The sequence below is a fragment of the Idiotropiscis lumnitzeri genome, chromosome 12 (genome assembly GCF_059441095.1).
Source record: "Idiotropiscis lumnitzeri isolate Australia: NSW breed Sydney's pygmy pipehorse chromosome 12, RoL_Ilum_1.0, whole genome shotgun sequence".
Classification (NCBI taxonomy): Eukaryota; Metazoa; Chordata; class Actinopteri; order Syngnathiformes; family Syngnathidae; genus Idiotropiscis; species Idiotropiscis lumnitzeri.
The window spans coordinates 8,757,843-8,772,222 of NC_142402.1; the positions used below are offsets into that span (position 1 = coordinate 8,757,843).

Consider the following 14,380-nt stretch of genomic DNA (forward strand, 5'->3'; position numbering starts at 1 on the left):
TTTATGTACTCCTCTTCTCACGCACTGAACGAAGCAAAAGCCACAGGGTATCTTTGTAAACATGCCAGTTGAACATCTGGCCCTCACTGAGGGAGGCAACTTCAGGGAACATTTCTGACACAGGTCATACTTAATTTCGGAAAGCATCGCCTCTGAATGCGTCCACTTAAGCATACAGTTCATGTTAACATGCTTTTGTCTTCAGATGCAAGTCATCTTTCACCTCAAGTAGGTTAAGCCACAGCACACGAAACACACTTTGCAGCTTATTAAACTAATCAACACTAATCTGCTTTTGAGTAACGTGCAGATCCGTCAGCTTGGCACGTCACATGAACGTGCAGGTTTGAAACAAGCTCCGTCGGACCCAGTTAGAACCTTAAGATGTTTTCTGTGTATGACACACGTTAGCAACTACTGTATTCTCACAAGTAAACGTGCACTGCTACTCTACCGTAGCTATGCAGTCTATATTATTCCAGAGGGCCCTTGGGGAGAGGGTTTATAGTCTGGAATGTGCACTATTTCCCCACAGGAAGCCGAGCATGGAAGTCGAGCATCGACCCACGCCCAGATCTCTCTATCACACTTCAAAGTTGGTGCACTTCTGAATCACTGCATAAAAAAAAAGAAAAAAAAAGACTTTCTTTTTCCACTTCTCATGGCATCTTTTGAAAAAAAATAACGAAAACATCTCTTCATCTTTGTATATTTTATTCAAGACACTTTTACATCCTGTAGTGTCATCGTACAACAATTCAACATGGCGATACAAAAATACTGTAAGGCACTTTAAACAGAAATGTGCTTAAGTTTTTTAGTTTTTTTTTTAAGTACTCCAAATTCACAATAACGATCACCTCCTCAAGCAGCATGTCAAACATTTACACAGGTGTAGACACAAAGTCCTAGTGGGTGTTTCCACAACAGGCACACATACACTTATGATACAATTTATAGTAATGTACTGCACATACATTTCTGATGCAGTATAATTTTTTTACAGACAATCATGAAAAGAACTGGCACTCCACATACGAGATAAGATGAAACTTTCAATCAGTGGTTCAGAGTATTATTTTCTATACAAAAAAAAATAGCATTAAAACCTGTTTAAACGTGTAAAAAGCCAATCTAGGAATTAATCCAAAAGCGAGCAGAACCTCGTTATGACTGTACAAAGCTTTCCGAAACGCTTTCCAATGTGCCAAATCCTTAAAAAGTTATTCGTCAATGTTACTGTATTGTGAAGTTGTGCTTCGATTCCTGTTCTCATTAAATTTCTAAACGCCTGGGTATAAAACAGTATGTTGTCACAGGATTTGTCAGTGATTGTGAATCATCACTTGGATTAACAACAGTTTAGTAGGCGCGCGGCATGTGACGCTTGTTTTCCACAGTGCTACGTCCCCATGAGCAGGTGTTTCATCTCTGACTGGACAGAGAGGCACATTGGCAGGCTGTAAACGCTAAAATACATCATATGGAGACAGGGAAGCATGTGCATTCAGACAAAGTCACTCACATTCTCCCTCACACGCATGTCTGCTACATGGAACAGACAGTCATTTCATTAAATGGCTCAGTCGGGGGGCTCGTCCTAGCCAGCAGAATGAGGCCCACATCTAACACACACACACACACACACACACATGCACTCTGCATCTACTGTAACTCATGTGCACCTTTGATGCAACGTTACAAACAACAATAAATGCTTACAAAGCTTTCCAAAAGCTTCACTTCAGGTCATTCAAGTGGTAACGGTCGTTAATGAGTCGAGCTAAAATAGTGCTAGAAATCAAACATTCCTTTACAATTTGTATATGGGCGATAACAAAAGAGAAAGAAAGTAACATCCTTCCTAAAATCAAGGAATTTGTTTTTCAGTTTGAATCAGCCACACAGCGAGTGGATGCAGCTGCTGTTCCTCACCCGTGCGCATGGAACAGCCTTGACAGATGGAGGAGGCCTCCGAGATGATGTCTTTCAGAAAGAAGTAGGCTGATCTGTCCTCTCGCTTGCAACATGGAATTTTGCTGTGAGACCCAGCAAACACGGGCATGTTTCCGTTAAGAAAGGACGGTGTGCATGTTTTTTTTCCGCAGCGATTTCTCATCTTAGGGAATCTTCCAAGATGTGTTATTTGTCTGCTTCCTCCACACTGTTGGAGTTCACTTGGTCCAAGTTTGTGCGGCCAGCGTCTGTCGTAGTGATTTATACTTGGGCCGTTTACAGTGCATGCTATGCCATGATTAGGTGATTGCTCCTCTCTCTGATGTCGACTGGAGGGACGAGGTCTTTCTTCACAGGAGTCAGAGATAAGGCAGAACGTCTCCCTTTGGCCTTGAACAAATCTGATACAAAGAACACCTGCAGAGCAAATAAATAAGTTAGTTATTTTGTTTGTTTTATTATCTTTATCATGCATCCACACTGAGTTGGACATGATGTGGTTTTAGAATGTGTTCCCTTTTGCATATTAATTATGGGCATATTATGTGAACATTTACAGGTGTGGTGATTTTACACAACTGAATGTTGATCAGAAACCTTCTCCAGAAATTGATTTTAGTTACTTCCTTGACACGCCTGAATGTGACTTCTAACATGAATGGAGCGCTTCTACAAAGCGAGACGAGGGGTGACGCACAGGGAAGACAATGTCACATGACAGTTTACGGAAGTAAATGTGGTTCAGCATTAAGGTGCTCATCTTTTTATCATCTCATATCAACAGAGGAGCGATGTGGGAGGAAGTAGAAATATTTTGGAGAACTGAGGCGAGGCTTTTTTCCATCTCCTCATTTCATGCAGTTTGCTAAAGATGACGTCACATCATCGTTGTGCCTAATAAATTAACCGACTGAGTACAAATCACCGCAAATGTCCGCTTTTCGTTTCATGTTTCAAGTGCGATTGAACATAAAGTCAACGCTGTTTGGAAAAACAACTCTGTAGATTCACGGACAATGTCAATCTCACGCCCAAACACTGCCTACTACTATATCCGTCAATTCGTCTATCCGTTTGTCCGCTCACCCGTCTGTATTCTTGGATTTTCACTATTCGCAGGCTGTTCCAATCCCGATCCCCCCAAGTAACGGGGGTCCGCTGTATTGCTAAATGTAAAGCTCGACTCAACCACCATGTCAGTGAGCTACTCACAACGCAGTAGGCCACCAGTGCACCCTGAACGAAGCCAGCCAGGACATCAGTGGGATGATGCTTGTGATCAGAGACACGGGACAGGCCAGTGTAGAAGGACATCATAATGAGGGTGAACTGGGTCAGTGGGCGGAGCAGCCGCGCGCCGTGCCAAGTGAAACGAGACTGCAGGTAAAACTGTTGAAATAAAAGAATTGAAGATATATTTTGGGTGATTTTTTTTTACAGAGTTTTAGACAACATGCCATGCACAAAGAGTTGCTTGTGGTACTTGAGTGTTTACCAGGCCACAGCGGGATGACTACTACCCATTTAACATAAATTTGGAGTTTGAAAATAAAGAATTAACTCACCACCAGATAAAGCATGGTGTACATGGAAAAGGAAGCGTGCCCAGAGAAGAAAGACTTCCTGAGGAGAAAATAAAAATGTAATCGCACCATTTTGAATCAACACGGGCATTGTGATAATTAGTAATGACGACAATACCTGGCCTCCTGGACTCGGCTCTCGGGGCCCTGGCACTGATAGTCGGTGATGTAGCCAAGAGAACAGTTGATAGTGGTGAAGTCGGGCTTACACACGTCAAGAAAATGGGGGCGCAGGCGGCCCACTGACACTTTGGCGATGTCGGTGAAAGACTGACTGATGGCGCAGCCAAAGACAAACACGCCCACCTGCTTGTACAGGGCGGAAATGTAGGGATTCCCTACAAATGACTTGGATCCCTCGTTGAGGAAGTAGATCCTGTAGCTCTCGCCAATGATGATCTGATGGCACACGGCAATATTTCTGATTATTGGTGGACATTGAACACCTGAATTCCATCACTGATCTCCTTTGTGCTAAGTAAAAATGAATTACCTATTTTTTTTTTACAAGTATTTTAAGACTTACAGTATGTTAATATGGCATGACATTTTGTGAGAAAATGGAGAAACTATTCTTTGAGAATTGACTTTTAGTGCTATGAGATGGAGTTGTAGCTGAAAAACTTCAAATTGGAAACAGCCTCAACAGAGGACGAGAAAGAAAAAAATGACTGAAATGACATTTTAAGGTTTTATAATGGCAAGTGAAACCCTGGAACAGATTCTTCTATTATTGCGTTAAGGGAAAATTGTCCAGAATTAAGAATAGGTTCAATCTGGTAATTGTCTTGCTATAATAACAGATATAATGGGACTGTATTTCTCCTGGAGGTCTGAAAAGGGGTAACTTTGAATGTGTTATTACCTGGTACAATTTTAAACATGAGAGAACACGTCGACAACGCAGGGGGCATACCAATAACTTTTGAACGAGTGTAAATAAACCCGTCTAGAACTCGCGATAGACATGTTAGACGGACTTGGGTGTGGGGGGGGCGTTAATTCACAACAGCTGTCCATGCTCGGTAATGCTCCTCAAACCCACGCCGACGCTGTTGTCGTCCAGTCGCGCAAGTGAAAAATGCAGAGAGAATCGACCGCAATGTTGTGGTTGTATGATTTAAGGTACGAACGACAGGAGAATGTGAAAAGCGGAAAATAAAAAAATACAAACAATGGGGAGTAAAGGAAGGAAGTTTATGGAGGAATGAGCAGTGGAGTGGGAGGGAAAGATGGGAGGGAGTGGGGGAGGCACCGCTGCTTCTAATCATCAGAAACGCTGAGCTCGACAGTGGGTCGGATTTTGGAAAAGCAGACGCCAGCAGGCGCACATCGGGGGCCACGATTGTTTTTCCCGTCTCTCCAGAAGAGCTCTGGTTTCACGAGGCATGTCGGAGTGTTTTCATGTTAGTACCTAGGTTTCATCAGACATTCTTGAAGAGGGCGCAGAAATAAGCCTCACTCTGGGAAACGCTTTGCTCAGGGATAGCCCTCGAGAAGAATCAACAGTTTGCACCATCCAAGCCTTTAGAGCCGGGTTATGGGAAAAAGTCATAAGGTCGCCCTTTTGAGTGAACATGCTGCTGAAACCGCAAAGACAATCACCGGGGTGGGATGTTAATTTGAGGCTTATCTAAAAGGTCCTGAACTTCTCAAACAAAACGCTGGTGTTTTTGTTTTGTTTTTTTGTTGTTGCCTCCTGCCAGCTGAGGTGAATGCGACAACCAACTGAAAATCGTGGCGTCCTGGCTTGGCCAGCACAAAGGAAGGTCAGAACACAGTCATTCGGAAAGGTCTTGTAAAATGTTACAATATGTTAGGGGAAAATAAGATATCAGCTAGCTCAAGTTCTTGTTTGGGGTGTTTGCCACAATTGCAGACTGGCAATTACAGTAGTCAAGTGAACAACGATCGGATCAACCATAATTACATATCCCCACAACTGCCTCTCACTCTGAGGTTATAGTCTAAGAGGTCAAATCTACAACTAGCCTCCTACTGTGTGTGTTTAAAAAAATGTGAGTTTTGCTCAAAATTGTTACAGTTTATATTTGTACAAACACGGCATGTTCCATTTCAAATCGAAAAGTGAAGAAAAAAAATGATCAACCTTGTTTTGCCGACACAGAACACGAAGAGAACTGAATATTAGGTTGGACTTGGTCACCCCCGTGCAATACAGTTGTGAAGTAGTTCTCAAAAACTGTGGTCTTACACTGAGTATTTGTTCAGTGAGTCACTGGTGAGGCACTGTAAATGTGCGTTTATACAGTAGACGTTTGAGTTTGTAAAGAAAAATGCAAACCCAGTTTTGTTTATTTTAACAGCCAAACCTAGTGTGCAACTAACCGCTTAGCCTGCCTCACAACCAAACATCTGGATTTTGGGATATTTTACTGCCACTTCTCCTCTCACCTCCCTCTGTCTTCCTCTTCTTGGAAATGATTGAAGTGAGGTTGTTGTTGCAAGGAATCTGCAACGACTGACCAGGTCAGGTACTTAGGACACCCACGTCCCCGTTGGTGCTTCATTTCGTTAAATGGAGACTCATGCTGTTTTAATCAACTCTTTCCCTGCCATGGAAGTTTATATTAGTCAACTGAAATCCAACCATTTACTGCCACCGATGTATATACTTGTCAAATATATCTGTCAATGGGGAGGGGTCGTAGAGGGTTTTGACCCTTTTGGTCTGTAAATATCAAGCTTGTAAACAACTGTACTGCTGAACAGCAGTAGATGGCAGCGAACCAGTACTTTAGATTTTCGAGCCAAGAGTTGGAGTCCAAAGAGATTGCGAGGGAGAAAATGGCCACAGGTTGGAATTTTGACAACTTTAGGCATTTTACAATCAAATTGGGTATGTACATTTATCGTATTTAGGCATGTGCACGAATCGGTGGCGACTCGAATTGAGATGCAAATTGGTCATTAAAAATCAAACTTAAATCACCATTTTCTGATTGTATTGTAAACAGAGGAACGTTTGAACGGCATCACTCACGTCTCAGTTTGTGCGACGTACGTATTAAAAATTAGACCAAAAGCAAAAAACATTTGTCAGCTAAAATAAGCTATTTTACGCTAAAAAAGGAAAAGCTTTCCGTTGGTTGTCGCACCGGTATGCACGCCGATATGTTTTCAAATAAGTTAATATGAGGCTTTGCAAAGCAATTTGGACAACATGTGGTGTAGATAAGTGCACTCCATTTAACATATGATCAAATTGGATTTTTCATTTGTTGGACCATGACGGGTATTTCGGGAAAAGTACAATGAGTAACCCATTTGAGTCATTCTGAATGTGATCGTTCGGGTAAACACAACTAGCGAATGGGGATTTTGGGTATGAGTCTGAACCTTAATAGTATTAGCAGAGACTCTGTCATGTTAGTTAGCAGACGTGTATGTTTCGTGATTGTGACAGTCTGATTTAGATCTGGGAAGGAAGTAAAAAGTCAGGTAAAAAAGCGACTTAACATTTTGAGGCCATGACTGACATGTCATCCAATGACTATCGGTACTATTTTTTGCGATCAAAAGCCATTCCTAAATGCTGCTTTTGCTGTTTTATATAAGGAAACCACTGTTCAGATGTTAGATGGTCAAAGTCACTGGTCGAGATGATATTTTTCTTTTCACAAAAAGTTTTCTCCACTTTCTGTGAGAAACGGCTGTATTTTTGTGAAACCAACCTACTATTGTGTGCAATCAATCATAGAATTTGATTTGCTGTGTGTCCGTCAAAATGTTCTAAGACAGAGTTGGTTGCTCTGACAACGGCTGACAAAGATGAGTTAATATTGTACAGCATGTGATAAATGTTGCCCACTTGGCTTCCATTATCGACTGGCCAACTTGGAAGGGGGATCCCTCCGTCTGTGTTCGCTTCTCAAGCTTTCTTCTATTTTCTTGTGGGAGGTCTCGACCAAGGGATGTCACTGAAGCCCTTTGAGGCACTTTTGTGATGACACACATAAACTAGACTTGACTTGACCATCCCCATATTCTCCTCAACTTTATGTGAAGAAATAACTCATTTTGCTTTTTTAAAGTACAAGAATTTCAAGAGGGGTCTGTTCCAGGGTATTGGGTCGGGAATTTAAATCTATATAAAATCTGAAAAGATGCTGTGGATTGGATTAACAAAAAATAACGTTGGGTTGAGCTAAACATTTTGATGTGATGTCCAACATCTCCTGATATATATTTACACCTGCTTGGTTTTCTCCTGACTTTAGATGTGCTGTGAATGTGTCTACTGCAATTGCCAAAACAGGTTTTCATACAAAAACATTTGAACATCATAACAGACAACTTCAACACACACAAATGCAATAAACACAGTTGTCAGTAGGTGCTGCTAGTAGCAGTGAGGGTGGCTGAGAGATGATGGTGAAAATGGCATTAGTGAGTGACGGGACTTACAGAGAGGATGGTGATAAGAATGCCAGCAGCGCTAAGCACACCATCGCTAATGGTGTCTCCATTTTTGGCTGGGTACTTGATGGACTCATCATCGCAGTAAAACCCTCTACGGTAAGGCTGAACAGCACTGGTCTCAATGACCAAGAAAGGCAGGCCGGCTATTGTGAAGATGCAGTGAGCGACACATGGAGAAAGCAGAAGGAGTCAGGGGGGATTGGTGAAGGGGTGGGGAGAAAGAAAGAAAGAAAGAGAGATGGAGGAGCCGGGTTAATGATATGCATATTATACAGGTCATAGGTGCAAACAGGAGGGAATAAAAGAACAGCATCTGGACTAACTCAATCCATTTTGTGGCCAATCTACTCATCTTTGTTAGAATGAATTATGGATGTTGCTTTTCAGCAGGAATATGGACTTTATTGATCATAAAACAAGCTTTAATGCAGTTCATGAGCAAATAATTTTCTATTTCAAATTTCTTTAAAGCATATTTAAATTGCACAAATAACACACTATCTATATTTTGGTATGTCAAAATCATGGTGAACTGGTTGCGATATCCAATTCCAGTAAAGCATCGTACTAAGCATACAAAAAAATTTCTCTGTTTGAAGATCCTTCAACAACTGCTTGTTTACTGATGTTAACCTTCGATACAAAGTGGAATCAACATTTCAGGAAAACTTACATCCCACTGAAATGCATGTACACCAGCACAGTGATTATCTTAAGGATGACCTTTTGCTTCTTTTTTAGTTCATTTGTGTTCATTGTTGGGTTCACTATTTTTTAAAAATATTTTTACACTCCATTAAAATTTTTATGACAAGATGAGAATTAATTAGAAATTTAAAAAAAAAACTACCCGGAAAGGAATGTGGAAACGTATAGCGTCGGTGTCAGTAAGGATCACCGCAAAATCATGGCTTCTTTAATCAACTATGAATTAATGAAGTGAGACAAGCCAACATTTGAACTGAGAGCATCCTGATGCATGTTCTCCCCCTCTCCGGCTGCACCACAACACAACTTACTGAAACCACAGGCACAGTGACCCCCACTGCTGTGAGCGCCGTGTTGGACACTGTGCTGCTCTTATAGTGAAGACTGATGCTGTTGTCATTGCAGAAGAATCCTCTCTGGTAAGGCGGCAAAGGTGATTTGTGCAAAAACACAGCGACAAGCATCACTGCGTAGTTGGACAAACAGTGAACAGTTGAATCAGTACATTAACATATTTACTCACAGGAACAGAAAGGCGCAGAAAAGAATAATAAAATGACAAAGGGAGAAAAAAAATCTAATTTTTCTACATGATAGGAGATCCCATTTTCAAAATTGATCATAAGGGACAAAGAAGATTCCTTGAGCTTGAAAGAAACCGACATCAATCATTGAGCTGAGGCTGACATAAAATAAAAAAAAGAGAGAGAAAGCCTTACTGCTCAATGAGCAGAAAAAAAACCCTAGTCACTTTCCGGCAGATGCTTTCAAAATCACTTGAAAATGTCCACTTTAAAAATGGCTGCGTAGTATCTGATTCATTTAGTGTCTTTTGTGACCTAAAGTGGCCAAGAGATCTCATTTAGTATCTGGTGACAGCAAACAGAGCACTTGGGAATTGGACAGTGTTTTTTTTCCCCCCTTCAAGTTACCGAAAGGCTGCAGTGGAGCGACTTTGAAACCTGAGTGACGACTTATCCCCAGGAGAGGTCTCTTGGCACAGACGAAATTCGGAAAACACTTTCAAAATGGCTTCAAAGTGGTCTTCGACTTGATGCTGACTCTCTCAAGTCACTCTTTGAATAATTCATTGAATGCCACACATCCACGCTCCGTCTGCATCTGGGAAGGTTCAAAGCACTCAGGTGGGGAGGTCAGCGCTGCTAGTGGCTGGAGGTTATTATTTTGTCAAACCAAACCCAAACATACAATCGAGTTTCTGAGCCCCTTAACCCTGAACATCCACACACAAACCTGACTGGCCTTTGCAGCTCCAGCTGGCTTACGATTGTGTGACCGAATCGCTTGATGGGAATTGCACAGCGCTTGCCTTCCCCTCACATTCAGCAAGATTTACACGATTAACATTTCTGTTTGCATTCGCATTCCTCAAACAAATTCAGCGGGTACCTTAAAGCATCCTCAACCAAATCAACGTAGTGTTTTGAATTTATGGAACTGTACAAATATCCAAGCGTACTCAACCTTAGATGTTTGATCTGATCTCAAGAAAATATTACCCAACCATCAGTTTTCTATAAGTCCTCATGTCTCCCGCTAACAACATGCTGCAAAGAAGTACAGTCGGGTTACAAGACACAGGAACCACTGAAGGCCACACGGAGAAGAGCAGTCACATAGATGGGTGATGTAATGGGTTGTCAACAAAAGCTTTTAAACGACATAAAAGGGGTCAAGAGCTAGAAATGCAATCACACCAAGACCATGTCAGCTCCTGTTTTCCAGAGACGCATTTAGGGATTTTTCTCAACCTTGCAAACTCTCCATCCGTCTAAACAGTGCAACATCAGCAGTGAATTCAGCATCTTGGGATTTTCCCTTCACCCCCTTCCCACTCCAAAAAGCCAGGGGTGAGAGGGTGGTGGTGGGGTGTCCTCGTCCTGCCAGGAACAACAACAGTCAGCAAGCAGTTTTTTTTTGTTTTTTTTGCGTTAGCGCAGACAAGCCAAATAAATCAAGGTTGTCTGGTCTGCTTTTAACATCAAGTATCATTTGAATTCTTCTCTTCCCAACATTAAATTGATAGAAATGAATTAAATGAAGCACAACGTTCTCATCAAATTCTGAACACTGTTTCTCATGTCTCACACACTTTCTTGTTTGTACCTACATATTTTGCAGGATTTGCCAAAATACCAAGAGGTGTGACTATTCAAATAAACAGACACACATTTTCCATGCTTCGGGATTCCTCACTGTCTGGAGCAGAAATGTGTACATGTCTGAGGCAGTTGTGGTACACGCACACACACGTGCCACACAACCTACTCCCTGTCTGTCCAACACTACAACATACGTAGCTCCCAGTTCCTCTGTGCCACAGGAAAAGCCTGATTTATTTGCATTCAATTGACACTGAGTGTAGTCTGTCTTTATTGAGATGCAAAAAGATGTATTTTGTATCCCATTTTCCAATTGGTAATTCTAAACGCCATGGCTTGATCAAACCAACCATATCATCCCACCATAGTATGGGAGAAAAACATTTTTGGGTGGATGTTTCAATTGCGTGACCATGCTCATGGCTCAAAAGACTCTCTCAAATCATTTATCTCCATTCACATGAATGGAAATGCCAAAAATCCGTACCAGCTTCCTTAAAAACACTTGTTTTTAACTTGTGTATAATTAACAAGAAATATGTATGCTTCAGCCACCTCCAGGGGGCAGTACAGTCACAACAGCTCACTCGGCAGCAGTATTATTAATCTTTTTTTGCAGAGGATAAAGAATATATGCCAGTGACATAAGAACCATTTGTCCAAAAATCCTTTAATCAAAGGGTAACAACTCAAATATATGGGTGCCATGGGCCCGTGTTATGCCGTTTTGCCCGTTATTAGCATTAAAGTTGCACATTTTCCTAAGAGCATTTGATTCCACTGTTTTGGCTGTACAAGTAATTATCTTTGTTTATGTTTAGTGTTTCACTTTACTCTTCAAATGGGAGCAGCAGTAAACAGCTTAAAGCAAGCAGATTCCCGAATCATTCTCATATCTTGAATTTCTGCTTGTAGGTCAAAGCAAAAGCAAACAAACAAAAAAAATGTGGCCAAGTGATGGCTCGAATCTTCAAAAAGCTTGGAAAGTTTTAAAATTCAGTGGGACACCCTTGCTGTGGTTTACAAATGACACATTTACAAAGTTGTCAAGGTCCAATTGCATGAGGGAAATTCCAACGTAATTGAAAAGAGCATATCTACTGATGGTCGGTGTGTGTAAGTGGGTGATCTCCGGCGAGTGTAGTGATCCTTGAACTACAATCAGAGTGTGAGAATTGAAGGAGTGGTGATTACCAGTTCTGGCCCACCATTTCCTCCCTGTGGTTGCGGCCCTTTAAACCGCATGTCTCGCCAGAAAAAACTGCTGGTTTGTTGACAAGCTTCTCAGTGGGGAGGTACGCTCAGAGCACAAATCATGGAGATTTACCCTCCCTGGAGACAGACCAAGATTGTCTTACTGTAAATCTCACACGATATTGTTTTAACAATAGTTGCATGATCATTTTCCCATGCTGTTTCACCAGTTTTATTTTATTGTTGACCATGGTGCACCCCGAGCCAAAACTAACCTTCTACAGGGAAGGTTCTCGACTGGTCTCCGACAAAAATAATAATTATAAATACCCCAAATACAAGTGCATCTAACTTTCAAGAAAATGAAACATAGAAACTAAATAAATCAAGCCACAATATTGAAAATTCACCTTTATCACTACATTGGGCACAATCTGAGGAAACTAACTGCACACATCCGATTATATCATTCCATACATCTGTACTACATTTCTTTTGTCCATGACCATCTAGTTGGAAAAAAATATCAAATTCAAAACATGTGGTGATATGAGGTCAAAAATTAAACAAGTAAAAATAGATAAAGCGTAGGCCGCGAGGAGGAACACACCTTTAAGAGGACTGTAGAGGGAATATAAGTGTTTCAGCCACAATGACAACCTTAAGTCTGTGTTTGCAGCTGTTTGACATCAGAGAACCAGGGCTAAGAAACATTCCAACATACACACACACACACACACACATACCACTGACCCTTTCACCACTTCCCTTAATTACTCCACAAATACACACCTATAATGCCAGATGTGCACATCAAGAAAATTCCTGCCTTGAGGAATGCAAGACATTCTGGAAAATTTCAGGAATAAAAGCCAGAGGTACAGTTCAGGTGTGTGGAGAATAAAGAACTATAATGAACTCCACTAATAAGTGTATCACCTTCTGTTAGACTTTTCAAAAGAAAGACGTCTCATGAAAGTTGTCAAGATAAGACACAAATAATGCTTTATCAAGGCAATTTAATCATTTGGGAGAATTTATTGGAGGATACTCTAGACTTGACCTTATGGTGATAAAGCCAGTACTAGCATTAGTCCAAAAACACGATTTCAGTTAAAAAAAACAAAATAAAAATAAAAAGCGAATAATTTTATTGGCAAAATTATACATTGAAATTAACACTTACACTTTTATAAAGGCAGTTAGCTTGATATTTGTGGGAAGTAAGGTAACTGACCGCTGTTAACTGTCCGTCTAAAAAAGGAACGCTACTGCAACGAAACACTTCCAAACTTATACCGTATTACTTTTCTGTAAAAAAAATAAAAATAAAGTATAAACCCACTCAAATTAATAAACGCTTGTATATGACTTAATGTGCAGTGGTAGAAATAACTGGTCAATAAGAACTCGTGAGCGTTCAGTTACGAACGGATCACGCACCCTTCGTTTCGTCACGTAAAATGCATTTTTAAAGTGAAATGGATCCAGTTCGGTCTTACCTAAAAAGAGGCAGAAGAGGTCCACTCCGACCAGTAATTTTCTCCTGCTATGGTCTTTACAGTTGCTCAGAGAAGTCACGCCGTTCTTCGTCTCGGCTGCCATACTTTTCTCATAAATCAAGCAGCGTTGCATTTAAAGACTCGTTTCGTTTAGCAAATCAATGGGAATGCGCTTTGTCGGAATGTTTTTCTCCAAAAGAGAAATAGTCTTACTCGAATAGATTCTAGTAACTAACAGTTAGTGCTCGCGTAACCATCACTGCCTTGTTTCTTTGTGGAAGCAGTCAGTAAGAGTCTTGGAAAGTTAACTGCCCACCGGGGGAAGGAGGGGAGCCACTCCTCCAGACACTCCCATCCCAATTGATACGCATGAGGAGAGGTTCTCCCAGAGGGAATCGAGACGAGCCTGTTTGATAAATCATTCCATACTTTACATACCCGAGAGTTCGGTTCAAACAATGCGTTCTTTCTTAAAGTAAACAACTGCAGTATTGCAAAATGTAGAACTGTCCATCCTCGCGTGTAGCTTCACAGTTGAGGAGTGAACTTATAAAGTGACGGTCTCGACCTTACAAAATTATAAACAATTTGACCATTAAAGATATTAAGTCATTTAAGAATTTGTTTCATACAATGAATTCAGTGGTGGGAGTTCAGTTTCAGCTGTGCTCCACACCCAAAGAACTAGGTCTCTTGAAATGCAACGACCGCAATGATAAAAATTGTTAGATCAAATATAACTCAACATTATGTCTGGCAAGGCAATTTTGCAGGCAAACAATTTATCTACAAAAATGATAGCGACGGTGAGGCCATGCACTCCTTGTAAATAGTTGTTGCTCTTTGATGTGTCTTAAGTGAGCCTGTGATC

The 14,380-nt window shown here is 41.1% G+C and overlaps 1 protein-coding gene across 2 annotated transcripts; it reads right to left on the minus strand.

The window, feature by feature from the left end:
* Positions 1-697: 697 nt before the first annotated feature.
* LOC148325745 (phospholipid phosphatase 3-like) lies at positions 698-13,808 on the minus strand. Of its 2 annotated transcripts, none has more exons than XM_088311347.1 (6): positions 13,510-13,808; positions 7,968-8,125; positions 3,658-3,938; positions 3,522-3,579; positions 3,169-3,345; positions 698-2,373 (listed from the first exon to the last, which is right to left on the minus strand). In XM_088311347.1, the coding sequence occupies exons 1-6, from the start codon at positions 13,640-13,642 to the stop codon at positions 2,245-2,247; spliced, it is 936 nt and encodes a 311-aa protein (XP_088167473.1). In that variant the 5' UTR covers positions 13,643-13,808; the 3' UTR covers positions 698-2,244. The 2 variants fall into 2 exon arrangements, with proteins under 2 accessions (XP_088167473.1, XP_088167474.1); XM_088311348.1 differs by lacking the exon at positions 7,968-8,125 and adding an exon at positions 9,002-9,156 and having other exon boundaries at positions 13,510-13,807.
* Positions 13,809-14,380: the final 572 nt, after the last annotated feature.